The 23,815-nt window shown below is 41.4% G+C and overlaps 1 protein-coding gene and 1 pseudogene across 4 annotated transcripts in view; both read left to right on the forward strand.

Annotated features, from left to right (window-relative positions):
* sipa1l2a (signal-induced proliferation-associated 1like 2, genome duplicate a) overlaps positions 1-23,815 on the forward strand; it is a 598,903-nt gene that overhangs the window by 465,962 nt on the left and 109,126 nt on the right. For all 4 annotated transcript variants that reach the window (XM_087978567.1, XM_043680159.2, XM_043680179.2 and 1 more), the window contains exon 16: positions 18,826-18,988. In XM_087978567.1, the coding sequence (XP_087834693.1) occupies positions 18,826-18,988 (163 nt within the window). The remainder of the gene's footprint in view (positions 1-18,825; positions 18,989-23,815) is intronic.
* On the forward strand, positions 20,470-23,074 carry LOC148150572 (uncharacterized; annotated as a pseudogene).

Consider the following 23,815-nt stretch of genomic DNA (forward strand, 5'->3'; position numbering starts at 1 on the left):
GATAGCTTGAAGTTAGATTATTCTCCTTAGAGAAAGAAAGGTTGAGAGATTTAATAGAAATGTTCAAAATCATGAGTGGTCTGTATAGGGTCAATAGGGAAAAATTATTATTAGTGGAAGGATTACAACCCTGACGACATCAATTTTAAAGTGATTGAGAAAAGAATCAGAGGTGATGTGAGGAAAAACAGCAAGTGGCTAGAATTTGGAATTGTTTGGAATGTGGTGGAGGCAGACTCAAATGTGTCTTTTCAAACAGCAATTGGATAACAAGCAGAAGAGGTAAGATTCCTAGACTAATGTAAGACTAGAGGACTGATTATTGAACAGAACCAGCACAGATATGATGGATTAACATGGCCTCCTGTGTGTAATTATCCAATGATTTAATCCCATTGTGAAAGTCTTCATTTTTAATGCTTAATATCTGACATAGATGATGAAACTGATAAAAGTTCTCCAAGTTGCAAGTGTGATGCTGAATAATTTCAGTGTTGCAGTTTTTCCTGGATGTTGAGTCAACTGAAAATAGTACACAATTGAATTACTACAAATGTTAGAAGCATGTGATTAAACATAAAATGTTTGAAATACTCAACAGCCCGTGTGGGCGGCACGGTGGCACAGTGGTTAGCACTGCTGCCTCGCAACGCCAGAGACCCGGGTTCAATTCCCGACTCAGGCGACTGATTGTGTGGAGTTTGCACGTTCTCCCTGTGTCTGTGTGGGTTTCCTCCGGGTGCTCCGGTTTCCTCCCACAGTCCAAAGATGTGCAGGTTAGGTGAATTGGCCATACTAAATTGCCCGTAGTGTTAGGTTAGGGGTATGGGTGGGTTTCGCTTCGGCGGGTCGGTGTGGACTTGTTGGGCCGAAGGGCCTGTTTCCACACTGTAATCTAATCTAATAATATCTGTGGAGAAAAAATGAAAATAAGTTAATTATGCTGAATTATACAGGCTGCTGTAGTCCCTGCACGCGCAACCACGTAAAGGGCAGGGGCTTGCCCAGAGGAAGAATGTCTGCCTTATATACATTAAATGGCTAACTTGTTCACCTCTTGATTATACCAATAGAGCTTTAGGACATTGTGCTAACAGCAGTGGAAAAGGAGAGGGCGACTGAGTTATCCCTCTGACAGACCCAGGGGATTAGTTAAGAAGGATGGCCACTGCCAACCTGTGCGAGGAAACCAGACTGGTCACTTAATGTGGGCCTCTTCTAATTAAAAGCCATTGGTGGCAATCAGGGAATAATAGGCATTAATTTCCCAATTGAAGGCCTCAATCGGTCCACCAGTGGGACAGCTTCTCAACATTATATCCTCCCACCCATCAATAAGAAAATTGAGGTGAGGGCAGGAAAGGATGGGATGTTTGGCAGCTAGCAGACTATCTGCTGAATATAGCATATCCCCCGGCCTTCAAGTTCACTGGTTGGGACAGTTAAATCGAGCCATCTGTTTGTCTCCTCACTGATTATTTAGTTTTGTTATATCATAGATAACGATACATAATAAGTTATGCCCAAGTACAGATCTGACCTATGGAAACAATTGCAGGTATTTTTAAACCAACTTGCTCAGAACATGTAGAACTTGAACTCAGGCTTTCTGGCTCAGAGAATAATTTTGACAAACTTATTCAAATCTAACTTAGTGCCTGTGATACATAAATGTAAACTGCTGAATGGCACTGAGCTACACTGTAGAATGGTAGGTTGTAGTATGTTAGCGCAATTTCCATCTGGCACGTTTGACTTTAGCTGAGCCATTAAAGGAAGCTCCAGATGGAGATAAGGCACTCCCCAGTGTGAAGATGGAAGAATAGACACTGTCAAAAAAGGTTACTCTTCGATGCCTTTTGGTGGCTGCTTTCAGCAGTACTGGTAAATGTTTAGGAACATGTTGTTCCTAGACCATATCCCAAACTGTTTTCTAATGTGAAGCCATTTGAAAATTAATGTGATTCCAGACAACAGAAAAAAGAAACAGCAGTAAAGCAATAAAACAGTTTAGTAATTACTTATTAAAATATGCATACTATATATTAACATAGACATCATATAAATATGAAACTCTCAGTTTTTTAAAGTACTTTATATAAAATAATAATGCTTTTGCACTCATGCAGGTTTCAACAAGCTCTCCATACTCTGTGGTGGCAGGAGATTCAGTGAAGCCCCAATTCCCCATTTCCACACTCAAATTAACCCTTCCCCTCCCCCACCAAACATTTATTTTCCCAACCCATTCTCTCTTCTCTCAGTTATTTAGCAGCCTCACGTCTAAATCTCTCTCCCCATCCATTCCCCATCTCAGCAGCTTCTTTTTCCAAATCACCAGCCTCTGCATGTAGTGCACTTAAGCACACACACACACACCCAGCAGTCTGTCTTCTCGTCCAATGTTTGATTTAGGTGATGGTGTATGTGAAGCAGAGTTACCATTCCAGGGGCTATGAACCTGTAAAACAGGGAGACAGGGACAGAACTACAGTAAATTCTCAAGCTGATGCTCATCTTCTAGCACAACTACATGAAGTCTCAATTTAAGGTACCAGCAATAACAACCTGAAGCTCAACCCTGTTGACCTGGCAAAGTCCCCTTCAGCACCATCTGGGGGCTAGTGATAAAAGTGGGAGAGCTGCCTTACAGATTAGTCAAGCAATAGTCTGACATAGTCATACTCACAGAATTGTACCTTACAAAGTCCCAGTCAACCTCGGTCCAACTAGTCCATGCCAACCGGATATCCTAAGTCAATCTTACAGCTTAGATTAGATTACTTAGATTACTTACAGTGTGGAAACAGGCCCTTCGGCCCAACAAGTCCACACCAACCCACCGAAGCGCAACCCACCCATTCCCCTACATTTACCCCTTTACCTAACACTACGGGCAATTTAGCATGGCCAATTCATCTGACCTGCACATCTTTGGACTGAGGGAGGAAACCGGAGCACCCGGAGGAAACCCACGCAAACAAGGGGAGAATGTGCAAACTCCACACAGTCAGTTGCCTGAGTCAGGAATTGAACCCGGGTCTCTGGCACTGTGAGGCAGCAGTGCTCAATCTAGTCCCATTTGGCCCATATCCCTCTAATCCCTTCCCATTCATATACCCATCCTGATGCCTTTTAAATGTTGTACTGAACCCACTTCTACCATCCCCTGGCAGCTCATTACATACTTGCACCATCCTCTGTGTGAAAAATTTGCCCCTGAGGTCCTTTTTAAATATTTCCCATCTCACTAGTGTTGGACTCCCCTCCCTTGGGGAAAAGACCTTGGCTATTCATCCTATCTATGTCCCTCCTGATTTTATAAACTTCTATAAGGTCACCCCTCTGATCCTTCACTGGTCCCAAAGCATTGACACTGCTTTCTCTTTACAGATACTGCCAGATCTGCTGAGTTTCTCCAGCATTTTTAGTTTCTGTTTTAGATCTAGCATCTGCAGTTCTTTTTTTTTTGTCTTACATTTATTAATATTTATGTCACATCTGTCTTCAGGTCCTCATATAACATTCTTTTTCCACTCAAAGACAATGTGACATGAGATAGGGCAGGAATAATGCAATTTCAACACCAACTTTGTCAAAACAATTAATTACATTATGCAACATTGATCTAAAACAATCTGCAGTTTCTCTCACGTGTCCTTTCTTCAATCCACAGGAGACTAATTTCCTCGGTCAAATCTACTCTTTGTTCACTACAGCTACTGATCATTTATCCCCTTCTCTTGCTTGTTGACATGTCTCCTATTCATTTACATCAGACATTATTCAAATCCTTCACTGTCCCAACTTTTTAACAGTTCTATCTTAACATTGCACACTACTGTTCAATTTCCTGCAGTGCATAAATATTCTTGATCTTCACATTCTCATTACTCTCTGTTTTCTTCCTGGACCATGGTCCCTTACCATTCCTATCTTACTCTCCAGTGGAGTTTTGGCATTTCCTGAAATGGTTCCTCGACTGACTTCTGGTGCTTCTCAGAGATAAGAGCTTTAGTTGCTTCCTATTTGTTGTCTTACAGGCTAACCTCAGCAATACCCATCCACAAACAAGGGGTCAACATTCACACAAAATGTCAATGACATCTCATTTTCTGCTATCCAGCAGCACTGCCTTTAGGGTTGCTATTTATGGCCTTCACAATCATCTCATTGCAAGTGACTCCATTAACTTAGAGTCAAGAAGAAATTGCCTGGGGAATTGTGTGGTGTGAAGGGTTGGAGGAGTTCCCAAAATTGACTCTGAACAGCACTTGGAGCACAGAGGGTGACAAGGACACAGAATATACTTTGGTTGGTTAACTTTGATCTCTGTCACCTAGAATGGTTCACACCACCACCTCTGATCCAGTTGGACATCGCTGTTAGACTGGCTCTGCAACAAGTAGTGATGAAACCAACAAGAGAGAAAAGCATACTTGACATCGTCCTCAGCAGTCTGCCAGCCACAGATGCAACTGTCCATGACGGTATCGGTGAAAGTGACCACCGCACAGTGAAGATGAAGTCCTGTCTTCAAGCTGAGCATACCCTCCATTGTGTTGAGTGGCACTATCTCAATACTAAATGGGATAAACTTTAGCAACTTTGGGCCATCAGCAGCAGCAGAATTGTACTCCAATGCAGTTTGTAACCTCTCTGTCATTACTCATCAAACTAGAATTGTGCAGGAGCAGCATCAAACTACCTAAAAATGAGGTGTTAACTCCATGAAGCTGTAAACAGGATAAGCAGCAAGTGATATATAGAGCTAAGCACTTACATAATCAGATCCAAGGTATGCAAACTTGAATGGTAGTGCATGATTAAACACTCACTGGAGGAAAAGGCTCTGCAAATATCCATTTTCAATGGAAGAGGAGCCCAGAATATGAAACAAAGATGATGTGTTTTCAACAATCTTTAGCCAGAAGTGCTGAGTGAATGATATATTTCTGCCTTGTCCAGAAAACCCTAGCATCGTAGATGCCAGCCTTCAAACCATGTGATATCAAGAAACAGCTGTAGTTACATTATACTGCAAAGGCTATGGACTGAACAAATTTCTGTAATAGTAATAAGAATGTGCTCTAGAATTTTGCCACCATGGGCGGCACGGTGGCAAAGTGGTTAGCACTGCTGCCTCACAATGCCAGAGACCCAGGTTCAATTCCCGCCTCATGCAACTGTGTGCACGTTCTCCCCGTGTCTGCGTGGGTTTCCTTCGGGTGCTCCGGTTTTCTCCCACAGTCCAAAAACGTGCAGGTTAGGTGAATTGACCATGTTGAATTGCCCGTAGTGTTAGGTGAAGGGGTAAATGTAGGGGAAATGGGTCTGGGTGGGTTGCTCTTCGGAGGGTCGGTGTGGACTTATTGGGCCTAAGGGCCTGTTTCCACACTAAGTAACCTAATCTAATCTAACCTAAACTTGCTTCGTCCCGAATAAAGCTGTCCAGTACAGCTACAACACTGGCATCCACCTGACAATATAGAAAATTGCCTTGGTACATCCTATGCACAAAAACTTGGACATTCAAATCCAGTCAATTACTGCCCCATTAGTTGAATCAGTTGTCAGTAAAGTGATGGAAGATGTCATCAATGATGTTGTCAAGCAACTCTTGCTTTGCAATATCTCAATAAGAAGGATGAACCTTCTTGATTGGAGAGTATCCAATCAAAAACTAAGGCAGATATAATGGCAAAAACCGGAGCTATGCCAGAGGATTGGGATTTTTAACTACCAGCAGTGGTTAACTGGAAAGCTAGTGAAGAGGAAGAAAATTAATTTTACAGTAAATTGGTGAGAAATATAAAAACTAATAACAAGAACATATGCGGATATGTAAAAAGAAACAGGCTAAAATAAGTGTGGGCCACTTGGAGAATGCAGCTGACTAATTAATGAGGGGGAAGCAAGGAAGCAGATAATTTACACCAATATTTTGCATTGATATTCATGGTGGAGGTCTCTATAAACATCTGACAGCAGATAGGCAAGATGCTTGTAACAGTCTCCATTAAGAAAGACACATTTTTGGGCAAACTAATGGGACTGAAGGCAGAAAAGTGGACAGGACCTGATTGCCTGCATCTAAGGGTTTTAAAGGAAGTGACTGCAGAGAAAATGGAAACATTAGAATGTGACAACCCTGTTCACAAAGAGATGGAGACAGAAAACAGGAAACTACAGGCCAGTTAGCTTAAAATCTGTCATTGGGAAAATGTTAATGTTACTTATTAAAGAAGAAAGAGCAGTGCGTTTAAAAATGCTTAATGCCATCAAACATAGTTTTGTGAAAGAGAAATCATGTTTGACAAATTTCCGTTGAGGATATAACAAGCAGAGTTGATAAAGTATTTGATAAGGTGTCACATAAAATCTTATTACACGAGATAGGAGCTCATGGTATTCAGTGGTAATGTAATAGCATGGATTGAGCACACAAGACACAAAGTTGAGACTAGTGGGTTTTTTTCAAGTTGAAAAGATGTGATTAGTTAAGTGCTACAAGGATCGATCCTTGGGCTTCAATTATTTACTATCTATGTTAATGACTTAGAGGGGCAGAGTATAATTTACTCTTATTTATTGATGATACAAAAATAGGAGAAAGGGCATGTTGCAGTGAGGACATAAGGAATCTGCAAAGGGAGATAGGTAGGCTGAGTGAGTGGGTTAAATCTTGACAGATGGGGTTTAATGTAGGAAAATGGTAGGAAGAATCAAAAGGCAGACTACTATTTAAATGTAGAGAGGTTCCAAAAATGTGCAGCACCAAGAAACCTGGATGATCTTGTGCATGAATCACAAAACGTCAGCATGCAGATGTAGCAAGTAATTGAAAAGGCAAGTTGAATTTTGGGCTCTATTGCCAAGGGTTTGGAGTCTAAAAACAGGGAGAACTGTACAGGGTGTCGGTGAGGCCACAATTGGTGGACTGTGTATAGTTTTGGTTCCTAGTATTTAAGAAAGCTTATACTTACAATAGAGACAGTCCAAAAGAGATTCCCTAGGCTGATCTCTGGGTTGAAGGAGTTTAATTATCAAGAACAACTAAACCAGTTGCTTTTATTCATTAGAGTTTAGAAGAATGAGAGATGATCTTATTGTACAAGTCCTGATAGCATTTGACAAGACAGATGTTGAGAAGTTTCCACTAATAAGGGTAATCTAGAATGAAGGGACATAGTTACAGAATAAAGGGACAGTCATTTAAACTGAGATGTGGAAGAATTTCTTTTCCCAGAGGATAGTGGAAGTCAAATCACTGAAATTAGTTAAGAGGAGTTGGTTGATAAATGTTTGAAAAGTCGGTGTAGACTGGCTGAAAGAGGATTTGAGGCCTGGACCTGATCAACTGATATCTTACTGAGGGTCCCGATGGCCTACCCCTGCTCCTATTTCTTGAGTTTATCACAGATATAAAGGGTCACCGCTTGAAGTGTATCTGAAGTACTACAACCTGCTCATTGACTGTCAGTTTAGGTTCCCACAGGTCCGCTCATTACAGCCTTGGTTTAAGCATAAACAACAGAGCTGAATTCCAGAGGTGAGATGAGAGTCATTGCCCTTGACATCAAAGCCACATTTGACCAACAGTAGCATAGAGGAACTCATTCTCCTGCCTTCTCCCTGTAACCCTTGATCCCCTTATCAAATCAAGCCCCTATCTATCTCTTTCTTAAAGACTTGGCCTCCACAGCCTTCTGGCAGTGACAGTGAGTTCCACAGATTTACCTCCCTCTGACTGAAGAAACTCCTGCTTATCTAAGTTCCTTTATTCTGAGGCTGTGCCCTCAGGCACTAGTCTCTCCTAACATTGGAAACATCTTCTCTATGTACAGGGCATCCCAGTATTCTGTAAATTTCAATCAGATCTTATTTCATCCTACTTCACTCTATCAAGTACAGACCCAGAGTCCTCACTTGTGCCTAATACAACAAGCCCTTCATCCCTGGGATCATTCTTGTCAACCTCCTCTGGACCACCTTCAATGGCAGTATATCTTTCCTTAGATATGGGGCCCAGAACTGTTCACAATACTCCAAGTACAGTTTGACCAGAGCATTGTACATCCCTGCTCTGTATTCTGGCCTTCTCAAAATGGATTTGCATTCCTAAGTGCCAACTGAACTTGCCTGTTAACCTTAAGAATATACTGAACTAATACCCTTAAATCCCTTTGTGCTTCAAATTTCCAAAGCATTTCCCCACTTAGAAAATAGTCTACACTTCTATTCTTCCTACCAAAGTGTATAACCTCTCATATTCCCACATTGCCACTATCTATCTGCCACTTCTTTGCTCACTGTCCTAACCTATCCACGTCTTTCTGCAGCCTGCCTGCTTTCTCACACAACTTAACCGACCTTTGTGTCATTTGTAAACTTAACAATAATGCCCTCTGTTTGTTTGCCCAGATCATTAATGTATCATGTGAATAGTTGTGATCCCAACATTGACCCCCAAAGAACTCTACTAGTCACCAGTTTCTACCCTTAAAGAGACCCTTTTATTTACACTGTCTGCCTTCTGCCAGTCAGCCAATCCTCTATCCATGCCAGTACTTCGCTCATAAAGCCATAGGCTCTTATTTAACAGCCCCCTGTGTGGCATCTTTGCAAAGGCGTTCTGATAATCCAAATATCCACCAGCTCTCCTTTGTCTAACTTGCATATTACCTCAAAGAATTCTAACATTTTTAAGACATGACTTCCCTGTGACCAAACCACTCTGCCTCAGCACTATTTTACCATGCACTTACATAATGAATACTAAAATCCAACCAATGACTGAGGTCAGAGTAACCGGCCTATAATTTCCCATCTTTTGCCTCCGTTAAATAAGGGTGTTTCATTAGCCATTTACCAATCCTCAGGCACACTCCTTGACTCCAGTGATTCCTGAAAGATTAGCCTCCACAATCTTCTCAGCCATCTCGTTCAGAACCCTGAGGTGTAGTCCATCCAGACTGGGTGAGTTATCCACCTTCAGACCCTTTAGTTTCTTCAGCAACATCTCCTTAGTGATAGATACTAGTCTACTTCTGTCCCCTGACTCTCCTGAAGTTCCAGTATGTTACTGGTGTCTTCCACTGTGAAGACTGATACAAAGTACCCATTCAATGCTTCCACCATTTCTTTGTTCCTCATGACTACTCATCCTGATTTTCCAATGTCCAATGAGCATTCTTGGTCTTATATATCAAACAAAAACTCTTGCAGTCGTCTTGATATTTCATTAGAGACAAAAAAAACTGCAGATGCTGGAATCCAAAGTAACATCAAGAGGTGGAGAAGTCAATGTTTCAGGTATAATGTACTGATGTTGCCTGGCTTACTGTGTTCTTCCAGCGTCCTGTTTGTCCATTTTGATACTATGAGATAGCTTACCCACCTATTTTGTCGTCTTGCCCCTTATTGCTTTTTTAGTTGTCCTCTGGCTTTAAAGGCTTCCCAATCCTCCAGCTTCTCACTAATTTTCACCACATTGCATGCTTTTGTTTTGCTATTATGCTGTTCCTTTGTCAGCCTGGTTGCTTCATCCTCCCTCGGGATGAATTTCTGCTCTGCTTCCTGAATTATCCTGAGAAATTCCTGTTATTGCTGTTCCACTGTCTTCCCTACTAGGCTCCCCTTCCAATCAACTCCAGCCAGCTCCTCCCTCATGTCTTTACAATTACTTTTACTCGACTGTAATACCATTATATCTGATTCAGTCTTCTCCCTCTCAAACTGCAGAGTGAATTCTAGCATATTATGGTCACTGCCCCAAGGGGTTCCTTTACCTTCAGTTTCCTAATCAAGTCTGACTCATTACACATCACCAAATCCAGAATTGTCTGTTCCCTAGTGGGCTCGACCAAAAATCCTCTTGCCATTAGTGAATCCTCCATTGTAAACAACCTGGGGTTACCAGTGATGAGAAACTGAACTAGACACGCCATGTAAGTGCTCTGGCCACAAGAGCAGGTCAAAGGCAATGAATCGTGCAGTAAGTAACTCACTTCCAGATGCCCTAAAGCCTATCCAAGCCTCAATTTGGGAAAGTGATGTAATAATGCCCACTTATTAAATGAATGTAATTCAAGCACGCTGAAAAAGCTTGACACCATCCAGAGCAAAGCAGTCTATTTGAGTGACACCACCACATTGACTAATGTACAGCAGCAACAGTGTGCACCATGTACAAAGTGCACTGCAGAAATTCACCAAGGCTCTTTAAACAATATCTCCCTTGCCCATAATCAATGCAGTCTCTAAGGAGATGGATGACCACTACATTAACCTTCTCTCCGAGCCACTCACTATCCTGTTTTTCAAATATATCACTGGGTCAAACTTCTGGAGCTCATTCCTGCAGCAATGTGAATAATACCAAATGGACTGCAGGCAGTTCAGGAAGGCAGGCTGTCACCACCTTTTCCAGGGCAAATGGGATGGATAATAAATGCTGGTATGAATGAATAAAACAAAAAGTCAATCCCTGTCCATTTGTCAACAACAATCCTATGGACTCTGAGTATTTTTTAATTCATTTTGTGGGATGTGGACGTCATTGACTGGCCAGCATTTTTTGCCTGCCTTGAGTTACCTCAATGAACCCTTGAAGACCATCTGCTGTGGGTTGACCTACAATGCCATTAGGGAGAGAATTCCAGGATTTTGGTCCAGCAACATTGAAGGAATGGTGATATATTTCCAAATCAGGATGGCGAGTCGCTTGGAGAGGAATTTGCAGGTGATGGTGTTCCTATGTATCTGCTGCCCTTGTCCTAGATGGAAGCGGTTATGGGTTTGGAAAGTGCTGTCTGAAATATTTGGTGAATTTCTGCAGTACATCTTGAAGATAGTACACACTGTTACTGAGTGTTGGTGGTGGAGGCAGTGGATGCTTGTGAATGAGGTGCCAATCAAGTGAACTGTTTTGTCCTGAATGATGTCAAGCTTCTTGAGTGTTTTTGGAGCTGTGCCCATTCAGGTAAGTAGGGAGTATTCCATCACACTCCTGACTTATGCCTTGTAGATGATGGACAGGTTTTGGGAAGTCAGGAGGTGAGTTACTCGAATCAGCACTCTTAGTCTCTGACCTGTTTTTGTAGTCAGTATGTTTATGTGGTGAGTCCAGTTGTACTTCTGGCCAATAATAACCCCCAAGATGTTAATAGTGGGGGATTCAGTGATGGTAACACTATTGAGTGTCAAGGGGCTATCATTAGATTGTGTCTTATTGGAGATGGTCATAGCCTGGCATTTGTGTGGCCCAAATGTTACTTACTACTTGTCAGTCCAAACCTGGATATTGTCCAGATTATGTTGCATTTAAACATGGACTACTTCAGTGTAAAAGGAGTGGTGAATGGTGCTGAACATTATACAATCATCGGTGAACATTCCCACTTCTGACCTTATGTTGGAGGGAGGGTCATTGATGAAGCTGGTTGGGCCGAGGACACTACCCTGGGGAATTCCTGCAGAGATGTCCTGAAGCTAAGATGACTGACCTCCAACAACCATGACCATCCTCCTATTTGTCAAGTATGACTCCAATGAGCGGAGAGTTTGCTCTGATACCCATTGATTCCAGTTTTGCTCCATGTCGAATGCAGCCTTGATGGCAAAGGCTGTTACTCTCACCTTACCTGTGGAATTCAGCTCTTTTATCCATGTTTGGACTAAGGCTGTAATGATGTCTGGAGCTCAGTGGTCCTGGCGGAACCCAAACTGGATGTTGCTGAGCAGGTGCTGTTTGATAACACTGTTGATGACACCTGCCAGCACTTATGATCGCGCGTAGACTGATGGGCCAGTAATTGATTGAGTTGGATTTGTCCTGCTCTTTATGTATAGAACACACATGGGCAATTTCCCACACTTCAGGTAGATGCCAGTATTGTAACTATACTGGAAGAGCTTGGCGAAGGGAGCGGCAAGTTCTGGAGCACAAGCCTTAAGTGCTATTGTCAGAATGTTGTCAAGGTCTGTATCCATTTGCAGTATCCAATGTGTCCAAACATTTCTTGATATCAAGTGGAGTGAATCAAATTGGCTGAAGACTGGCATCTGTAATGCTGTGCACCACTGGAAGAAGCCAAGATGGATCATCCACATGGCATTCTTGGTTGAAGATTGTAGCAAAAGCTTTAGCCTTTTTCTTTTGCACTGATGTGCTGGGCTGTTCCATCATTGAGAATGGAGAGATTTGTCAAGTCTCTTCCTCCAGTGAGTTGTTTAACTGTTCATCACCATTCACAACTGGATATGGTAGGAGTGAAGAACTTGGATCTGATTTGTTGGTTGTGGGATCACTTGTCTCACAGGGTTGACACCTCATTTTCAGGTATACCTGGCGCTGTGCCTGGCATGCCCTCCTGCACTCTCCATTGAACCAGCATTGACCCCTTGGTTTGATGGTAGTGGTTGAGTCGGGGATATGCCAGGCCATAAAGTTTCAAATTGTAATGGAATCCAATTCTGCTGTTGTTGATGGTCCACAGTGCCTAATGGAGGCCCAGTCTTGGGTTGCTAGATTTATTTGAAATCCATCCCATTCAGCACGGTGTTAGTGCCACACAACATGATGGAGGTTATTCTCTGTTTGAAGGTATGATTTCATCTCTACAAGAACTGTGTGATGGTCACTCTTAGTGATACTGTTATGGTCAGATGCATTTGCATTAAGGATGAAGTCATATATATTTTTCCCTCTTATTGATTCCCTTACTACCTGCTGCAAACCCCGTCTCGCAGCTAGGCGCAAATTACTGTAAATGCTGGAATCTGCACTGAAGACAAAAATCTGGAAATCACCGTGGTCAGGCAGCATCTGTGGAGAGAGAGCAAGCTAATGTTTCAAGTGTAGATGACTCTTCATCAGAGCTAGCAGCTTTGATCGGTGTAGCAGCTACGTCCCTGAGGACTTGACCACTCTGTCTGTTGTACTACTGCCAAGCCACTCTTGGTGACAGAAATGGAAATACCTCACCCAGAATACGTTTCTTTCCTTGCCATCCTCAGAGCTTCCTTTAAGTGTTTTTCAACATGGAGAAATACTGATTCATCAGCTGAGGGAAGATGGTACTTGGAAATCGAGAAGTTTCGTTGACCATGTTTAATCTGAAACCACAAAACTTCATGAGGTCTGGAATCAATGTTGAGGACTCCCAGGGCAATTCCTTCCCGAGCTATGCCACTGTGCCACCATCTCTGCTGGGTCTGTCCTGGTATTTAAGATATGGTTCCATGAGTATGACTGTGTCAGGCTGTTGCTGGACTAGTCTGTGAGACAGCTCTCCAAATTTAGGCACTAGCCCCCAGATGTTGTTAAGGAGGACTTTGCAGGGTTGACAAAACTGTTTCTGCTGCTGTCTTTTCTGGTGCCTATGTTAATACCAGGTAATCCGTCCAGTTTCATTTCTTTGAGGTTTTGTAGTGATTGATATGACTGAATAGTTTGCTAGGCCATTTCAGAGGGCAATTGAGAGTCAATCACATTGCTGTGGGTCGGGAGTCATTCGTAGGCCAGATCAGGTGAGGATTTCCTTCTCTAAAGGACATTAGTGAACCAAATGGGTTTTTCCTACAATTGACAATGGTTTTATGGTCATCAGTAGATTTTTAATTCCAAATTTTTCTTTTATTGAATTCAAATTTTACCATCAGCCTTGGTGGAATTCAAACCCGGCTCTCCAGATCATTTGCTGAGTTTTCTGGATAAATAGACCAGTGATAATATCAGTGATAATAGACCATTGCCTCCCCCAGTTGTCATGACAGAGCCTCCAAACTGGTTTGGCTGCTTTCCACAACCACCATTGCTGCTTCAGAGAAGGACTTCACAACCAAATGTAACTTGGAATCCTCAAATTTGCAATTTCTGGTACATGGCATGCAATAAACACTCTGGAGATACTAAAGTAACATTGATTTGAGGGACTGTGAATATTACCAGCACCTTTTTTAAAAAAATATTCTGACAACTTTAGGAATGACATACATATGATACATTCTACACTTCTGACAGTTAACAGTCTCTCAGTCCTACTTATTGAGAAACCATGAACAGTCATTTAGATTTAATTCTCATTAGTGATGGTGCTGAATGTGTAGCACCTCTTTATTCAAAATTTTATGGTGCAAAGATCAGGACATGAGAACAGCGGTCGGCCACTTTGGTTCTCAAATCTGTTTCGCAATTTTTTAATTCTTTTTAGGTTAATTTAATTTACTGACCTTGTTTTCATAATTCTTGCTGAACTAAAATCTATCAATCTCAACTTTGTAAGTTTCAACTGACTCGCTGACTCAAAAGCGTTTGGAGGAAAGAGTTCTAAATTTCTGATTGTTATCGTAACCGTACAAATACTCAATGAATCCTCCACTGTCAATACCATGGGGTTACCATTGACACGAATTTGAACTAGACAAGCCATATCAATTCTGTGGCTACAACAGCAAGTCAACATCACCACTGAAAGACAGCTTCAGTTTTGAGATTCTACTTGCGCTCCTCCCATCTACAAAGCAATCATTCCTCTCTCACTAATCCTCAATTTGATCATTCTTTAATCTTTACTAAAGAAAATACAAACCCAGTCTACGTAATTTGATTTGATAATCTAATTATTTTTGTATTCCACTGACATGCTGGTGAACCTGCCCTACATCCCCTTCAGGATCAATATATCCTTTACCAAGTGCCTAGACTGAAAACAGTTGGACTAGTGACCAGTTAAATTAATTGTTAGTATCATCCCAATATTTTCATAAATATTCATCTTTCATCCACTTTATTTTCTTGTTTTAACTGAGTATTAGTGGCACAAACAGACCGGTGCCATCAGAAATATCTGCACAGAATGTTAAGAGCATAACTACATTTGAAATGTTAAAATCCTAACACCGGCAATCCTAGTAACACAAAAATCTTTGAAATTTTGAGAACAATTTGCTGCCTATGGTGAATGGTTACAAAGTACGCTCCTGTTGGACCATTTAGCTGACATTTCGATTTTGTTATTCTAATTAATGTTAGTGAACAGTTTAATGGGACAGCTATTTAATAGTGGTCAGCGAATGGGAAAATTTACCCCAGCCAGACAGTTGTTTTGCAAGTTGCGCGTGGGAACTTGTGGAATACCCATTGTAGCACATTCCAAAGGCATCGCTTGGAAAATTGAATTTTCCTCTGGGCACATTCTCTATGCTAGAAAATCTCAATGTCTCCATAGAAATTGAAGATTTCGGATGATTGCAATGAAATTAAGTGGAACTGTAATGTAATACGTAATATAACTCCTGAGTAACTGCTCAAGTGAACTTCGTATTTGCCTTGCGCACTCCCAAATACACAACCTCTGGACCACTTAAAACTCCCAGAGCCTGATCTGACACCCCTGAGATCTGACTGTGTCTCCCTAGATGCAACACTCACCCCCAGTGACCTAACATACCTTCCCTCCTACCCCCAAACTGATCCTTGAATTTCGACCCCATCAAAGGACCAACCTGTCACCTCTACCACTGAACCCAAGCCCCCTTACACCTGACACCTTACCTCTCTCCAACCTGTTCATGTGATTTTCTCCAGCCCACCCTGAACCAACCCTGAATGTTTACCCAACCACCCACCCCCAGCTACCTTGTACCCTGGCAGTCTACCTTCCTAGTACTTTATTTTACTCCACAAAAACAAAAGCAGAATTTGCTGGAAAAGTTCAGCAGATCTGGCAGCATCTGTGGAGAGAAATCAGAATTAACATTTAGGGTCCAATGACCCTTCTGCAAAACCCTATTTTACTGTATCTGATCAAGAATGACAATGTTCTGATTGGAGAGAATGCAAGAGTGAGGTTAACATTTTATGTCTGATTGTTGGTCATACCTTCTTGTTTGCATCAATGCATTTATTTGTCAGACTCACAGTTTTGATGCATTTTTCCACTACGTAATTGTGAAAGTTGATTTTCAACTGAAAATCAGCATATGTCTTTGCCTAAGATTTATTTTCTTTATTCATGGGATATGTACAACACATTGAATGGAAATAATAGAATTGGTCTCAGAACTGGTGTATATTCGATGGACTGAATAGCTTCCTTCTGTTTATGACAATTCTATGATTTTCTAGGTACTGAATCATTTAACATATTTGAGAGACTACATGAACATAAACTATTTTTAGAACAAGTAGGTATCTGAACACTGAGACAAGAATCAATGACAAGAATCTAGTGACATTTTAAAACAACTACAATATTCTCCAAAGATGTTTTAGGTTGACAAGAAACTATTGGGGATATTAATTGCTTCCATAGGACAGTATCTTCTGCTTGGTAGTGTAGTAACACTTGTGAGAAAGGACAGGATACACTACCACCAATGGGAAACCCCTCTAGATCATGTGCAGGTAGCCGCTTAATGAGTCACCCAGTGACCTTTCCGCTTGGATCACTTCCCAGGGGGATAGCAAAGATGCCCCATTTGAACCTGCCAGCCATGGCAATCACTGTGATCCACAGCACCACATCAAAGGCTGTTGGAAGCTTGGCTTTCAATTATCACACCCCTGTCCAATCCATGTCCCTGATTATTGCACTGTTTGAAGTCCTGCTTCTTCCCAACGCAGAATATAGGTCACTCGATTTTACCAGCGAGAAAGCTGCTTGTGTTCTTGCCTGACAGGATTAATCATGACAGTGGCATGAGAAGACTTTAATTAGTTATTAATTGGCCACTTAAATGTCTCAATTGATAGGGTGAGTAAATCTTCCCTGGAATTTAATTCCTGTGGTGACAGAAAGACAGCAGGGGTTCCCCTGATATCAACCCACCTGTTTAACTTCACCTCCTGTGACCTTCCCAGCCATTTTCAGGAGACTGTCCACAGTATTTTCTGCTGATCAAAATACTAAATATCTACATAAGTACAGTCTGTTCTGGTATAATGCAATAGTTCTGTTCTCATGCGATCCCACGTTATATGATAGTCATGTAATAGCTGCTCCATTTAAACCAGTGGGACCGGATCATGTTATAGTCAATACAGGTAAGGAAAGTTCACATTCTACAAATTCTAAAGTCTAAATTCTTCTTTTGTGTTATAGCCAATTCTCATTGAAGAAACTTATGTTATAACAGATTCAACTGAAACAAAAATAAATTATTTAAATCTGCATGTAAGCTTCTGAGATGTAAAATATTGAGCATCAAGTTCTGGAAAAAATTATCTTACTTTGTATTGTGTACTCTATAAAGTCTTACTAACTTTGAAAGCCTCAGTGCATATCTAAACATCCTCTCTCTGAATAATATATAGAATTAATGATTTCCAATTATAAGTGATTCTATAGACAATAGACAATAGGTGCAGGAGTAGGCCATTCTGCCCTTCGAGCCTGCATCACCATTCAATATGATCATGGCTAATCATTCCTAATCAGTATCCTGTTCCTGCCTTATCTCCATAACCCTTGATTCCACTATCCTTGAGAGTTCTATCCAACTCTTTCTTAAATGAATCCAGAGACTGGGCCTCCACTCCCTCTGGAGCAGAGCATTCCACACAGCCACCACTCTGGGTGAAGAAGTTTCTCCTCATCTCTGTCCTAAATGGTCTATCCCGTATTTTTAAACTGCATCCTCTGGTTTGGCACTCGCCCATCAGCGGAAACATATTTCCTGCCTCCATAGTGTCCAATCCTTTCATAATCTTATATGTCTCAATCAGATCCCCTCTCAGTCTTCTAAACTCAAGGGTATACAAGCCCAGTCGCTCCAGTCTTTCAGCGTGTTTCGACTTGTGTTTTAAGTAACCCTGTATTAGGACAACTGCCAGTAAATTTTCCAAGCAATCATTCATGTGGATCTTTAATCATTCTTTATGCATTATATACAAGCAAAATGTTGGAGTTCTTATTGTTGTGCTTACTGGCAAGGGGAGAAAGTGAGGTCTGCAGATGCTGGAGATCAGAGCTGAAAATGTGTTGCTGGAAAAGCGCAGCAGGTCAGGCAGCATCCAGGGAACAGGAGAATCGACGTTTCGGGCATAAGCCCTTCTTCAGGAAACTGGCAAGGGGCCTCCATTTGTTATGTACAAAAAGATGCTGAATAAAAGCTGGCCACACAGTTGTACACAGTTCTGACCAACAGAATGTTTAGTCATTCTATTCTGTCCACCAACTTCAAAGAAATGGGTTAAAAATTGACCGTGCTCTCTCAACCCTTAATATACTTGAGCTCATTCAAAATTCTTATGGCCCGTATTCTAACTTGCACCTAATCTCTGAACTCACTTAGCTATGTCAGGCGGTGCATCAGTTTTAAAATTTGACTCCTTGCTCTCAAATTCCTACATGGCCTCATCTCTCTCAATTTATATAACCCATAATTTCAACCTCTTTTTCTCTTATCTGTTAAGATCCTCATAAACCTATTTTACTGTCACCTTCTGTGGCTTAGTGTCAAACATTGCATGATAACACAGCTGTAAAGAACCTTGGAATGTTTTACCCCATAAACACTGCATTGTGCAGGATGTAGTTGATTGAAGAAAGGTGCCTAAAATGCAAGAATATTGTTGGACTTTAAAAATAATCAACTTTACAGTGAAATAAATACTCCTTATTTGTAGATATGCAATCACCTGTTTTACTAAATATTAATTTACTTAATGCTAGAGATTAAGCTTTCACTTGATAGAACATTGTACTGTACTTGCATGTGTGTATATCATTCAACAATTGCAATCACCAGGCACAAGTATAGAGCTCAGTTTAATTGCTGTTATTCACTAAATACTCATGTCATCTTTTCCTTCTCTAGGAGACTGTATGGTGATGTAACAGAACTATCAACTTCTAGCCAACATCAGGCTTCAGCAGAGGACCTGAATCCTATCAGTAAACCGCAGCAAACATTTACCAAGGAGGAGTTTCTGAAGCTGATGCTGCCAGACAGCCCTCCTTTGGAACAGAGAAGAAGGAAGGTTAGCCTCTTTAGTCTGTGCACCTGTCGGGGTTAATTCACAAGACATGACCACTGATTTTATTAACAAAACTCTAACTGACAGACAGTTTGAATTTGAACAATGCTATGCTTCTACAAATCACTCCCAAGGATGCATTCTGACTTCACTCCAAATATACTAACAAGTCTAAGACTTCAGGTCAATCAAATCCATAATATGGTTGGCAGCTCTTCCTGTTACATTCATGACATGCTTTTCACAAGCACCCAGAATGGAAAACTTTTTTTACTTATTATCAGTACTAAATGCAGTTCACTACTCACTAAAAATACTGTTGTTGTGTTGATTAATATGACTACAGTTAGCTGCATTTGTTAGGTTAAAGGGGACTGACCCTACTTTCCATCCAGTGACTAACAGGACTGTAGCTTCCATGCTGTGTTTTACCCAGCTATATTCTGTGGAACAGTTTACAAGGAAATCTTTTGTGAACTGCACAGATTGTATATGTGGAACAGTTTAGCAACAACTTGCTCTTTGTATAGTAAAATGTCCCAAGGCACAACAAAGTGCTGCTGAGCCAAATAGGAGATGATGGAGCAGGTGACCAAAAGCTTCACCAAACAGGGACATTTGGAGGAGCGCCTTACTGTGAAAAAGGAAATTTAGGAAGCTTTGGGCTTAAAAGCTGAATGCACAGTTGGGTGAAGGAACTGAACAATGCATAAGGTACCAGAATTAAAGGAGTGCAGGTATCTCAAAATGGAGGGGGTTGTGGGGTGAATATAGAGAGAGAGGTTCAAGGAAGTAATGAAAGAATGTAGTGGGGCGTGGAGTTTTGAACATAAGGATTAATTACAAAGAATCAAGCATAGTTGGGCAAGAAGCCAATATAGTCAAGTACTGGGGATATGGTTGAGCAGGATTGCTGAGAGTTAGGATTCAAGCAGCAGTTTTAAATTCATTCTAAATTAAGTTTCTAGAAGTAAGTTACCATTCCTTCAATGGCTGGATCAAAATCCTGGAATTCCCTCCCTAACAGCTTTGTGGGTCTACCTACAGCACATGAACCACAGCAGTTCAAGAAGGCAGTTTACCATCATCTGCTCGAGGGCAATTAGGTGTGGGAAACAAGTATTAGCCTACTCAGCAGGACTCATGTCCAATGATTGAATAAAAGAATGTCATACAGAATTGGGACAGAGTAACAAGTAGTGTTTCCATCTAATCATTTTCATCAGAACTAGAAAATATTAGAAATGAACATCTAAGGCATCCTAATATTGAATGGAAATGAAATTTGGAGTTACTTTCTACATTATATTTCCCTGTGCAACACACCGGGCAGTGAAAAAAGGCAAAAAGAAGATTATTTAAGTGGTAGCTCTGAAGAAATTCACAGAGGATTTCTCTCTGCGAGTACCTGTGAGTTATATTGTTCAATTCTTCACTGCTCATCTCATTATGTATGCACCACACCTCTGTGGTGTTGTGCTATCATGCCTTCACCAGCAGCAGAAATACATGCCCCTGCTGGTACATTCTAAGATTTCTACCACCAGCGTAATATTTAAAGTCCATTAGTTTGATGGAAATGGTCAAGAACAGTGTCTAAGGTGACATAGTTAACACCTAATTAGAAATGGAATATCAAATTTGTAAATGTATTGCTACTTCCATCACCCATCGGTCTGATCGACTGTCATCGTACCTCCACCTACAAGAAGGAAGTACAAAGGCTAACCAACCTCAGCACCATACCATGTTAAAACCCAACTTAGGGAGTACTACTTTTTTCACTAACACAGTACAGCAAAACATTTTGTAATTGTTTAATGCAGGCACATCACATGTTGAAAAACCTTTGAACGAGTGAAATCATTCAATTTTACTGAACAACAGGAAAAATGTGAAGAAACAACAAAAAAGGCTGAATTTGCTTCAGGGGCAAAAAAGGGGTTGCTTGCCTTTGAACAACAATACATTCACAGTGAATGATTGATCACTTCATCCAACTTGCACCTATCGAAACTGGGTGTCAGTAAAGTCATGTTTGGCTTATTGAGCCAATTCTGTATCAATCTGTTATGCTGAAGATGATGTTCACCCTGCTCGCTGTCCTCCTCTTCCTCCTCAGAATGCTACTGCCTCTCTCCCATCTCTTCAGTATGCATCACAGTTTTTACTTAGCTGCTCCATTGCTGCAGAGCACGAGATGTTAAAATTGTGCAGTACACTACGTCTGGACTTGTTTTTCTTTATTCATTCACGAGAGGTGGGTGTCTGACTAAGCCAGCACTTATTGACTAATTACCCAGTGGGCAGTTAAGAGTCAACCACATCACTGAGAGTCTGGAGTAACGTAAGCCAGACGAGGTAAGGATGACAGATTTCCTTCCCTAAAGGACATTAGTGAACCTGATAGGTTTTTCTGAAAATCGACAATAACTTCATGGTCATCATTAGGCACTTAATTCCAGGTCGTTGCCTCCCCAAATCTGTACTGTGAGGACACCTCCCCAGACTATTCCACCTCAGAAACTCCTCTTCAGGAGGCTAGTTATCTGCTTTGGCTCTGGTGGAAGAATGGGCTGCATTGTATTTACACTTGATCACAATCAAGGGATTGCTTAAGGGAGTCATTGTTGCAGAGAGTAGCAGGTCAGTGGCCAGGAGTTCTGCAATGAGTAACTCACCTATTGATTCACCAGTGCCTGCCCACCATCTACAAAGTGCATATCAGATCTGTGATGGAATGAATACACTCCACTTGCCTGAATGAATGCAGCTGGAAAACCACTGAAACTCCAGGACAGAGCAGCCACTTGATTGACACCCTATTGACCAGCTCTAATAGCCATTCTTTCCACCACTGACAGAGAGTGACAGCATTGCGTATTATCTACATGATACTCTGCGTCAACTCACCGACATTCCAAATTGGATCTGTATCAGTGTTCCTTCACTTGAGTTAGGTCAAAATCCTAGACAACGACAAACACAGAAAATAAAAATCTAGACCTGCAGAAAAACATCGACAAACTTACACAAAGTAACAACACAGAAGCACGAATAAAAAACTTGTCTGACATTGAAAAAGCCGTCTTAGTAAGAGGGTTAAATTACAACTGCCAGGATGCGGACAAGAAAGATTTCTTAGCCGCGTTCGAAACAACACTAAAAGACAACCAACTCAGAGAAGAAACCCAACAATCCATCAGACAAGTAGTTCCACCAACATTAAGCAGAAAAAAGGAAGGAAACATACTCAATACACAAGAAAGGAAAGCACTGGAAAGACTTAAAAAAAAGATAAAAACATTGTTATCCTACCTGCAGACAAAGGACGCTTGACAGTCATTCTAAATCGAAGAGACTACATTGAAAATGCAAACGCATTACTTACAGATACCAACACTTACCAACAAGTGGCGATAGACCTGACCCCACACCTAGAGAACCGAATCACAGACCTACTCAAAAAACGTCAGAAATCTGGACAAGTAAATAAGGCCAACTTCCAAAAAATGAAACCAGACGGATCCAACATACCACGCTTCTATGGATTACCCAAAATTCACAAACCAGGAGTCCCCTCAGACCCTGGAAGCCCCCTCAGACCAACTTACAGATTGGGCAAGGAGCTACACCAAAGACTAAAAGACTTAGTAGAAGGCTCACGCCACTCCATCCATTCCACCCAAGAATTTCTGAGGACCATCAAAGACATTAAGATAAAAGAGGATGAAATAATGATCTCCTTTGATGAAACAGCCCTGTTTATTTCAATCAATATTAACCTGGCCAAGGAAACACTGACTACACTATTAGAAGACCCAAGGACACATACACCAAACACAACTAACTTCATCACCAAGGGGAATATCATCAAGATAGTGGACCTATGCCTTACCACCCACTTCACCTTCAACAACAAAACTTACAGACAAACTAATGGAACACCCATGGGATCTCCGATGTCAGCGTTCTTAGCAGAGGCAGTAATGCAGAGTCTTGAGCAAACAGCTCTGTCAACCATCCCACCCAAACTCTGGGTCTGCTACGTGGATGACACCTTTGTCATCACTAAATGAAACAAATTAGAGGAAACATTCAAGACCATCAATAATACCCTTACTGGCATAAAATTCACTAAAGAGGAGGAAAATAACAACAAACTGCCATTCCTAGATGTCACAGTAGAGCGAACAGCCAATGGGGAACTTCAAACCAGCATCTACAAGAAAACCAACACATACCGACCAAATATTGAACAACAGAAGCAATCATCCCAAAACCCACAAACGAAGCTGCATCAGAACATTATTTCAACGAGCCAACATACACTGCAGCACAGAGGAACTACGCAGCACAGAGGAACTACGCAGAGCAGAGGAAAATCACTTATACTGTGTATTCAAAGAGAATGGGTACCCAATGAACACAGTCCACCTATTTCTCAGGAACAAACCCAAACAAGCAGACAAAATACATCCAGAAACCCTAGCCACTCTTCCCTACATCAAAGACATCTCGGAAATGACTGCCAGACTACTCAGACCCCTTGGCATCATGGTAGCCCACAAACTCACCAACACACTAAATCAGCAGCTAATGAACTTGTAAGACCCTATACAGACAATGAGCAAAACTAACATCATTTACAAAATACAGTGCAAGGACTGTAACAAACACAACATTGGACAAACAGGCAGAAAACTAGCCACCAGGATACATGAACATCCAACTAGCCACAAAAAGACATGACCCTCTCTCACTAGTATCCTCACATATGGATGAGGAAGGACACCACTTCGACTGGGCCAATACATCCATCCTAGAACA

The sequence above is a fragment of the Chiloscyllium plagiosum genome, unplaced genomic scaffold (genome assembly GCF_037043375.1).
Source record: "Chiloscyllium plagiosum isolate Xiang-an unplaced genomic scaffold, Cpla_swu_hap1 HiC_scaffold_3, whole genome shotgun sequence".
Taxonomy (NCBI): Eukaryota; Metazoa; Chordata; class Chondrichthyes; order Orectolobiformes; family Hemiscylliidae; genus Chiloscyllium; species Chiloscyllium plagiosum.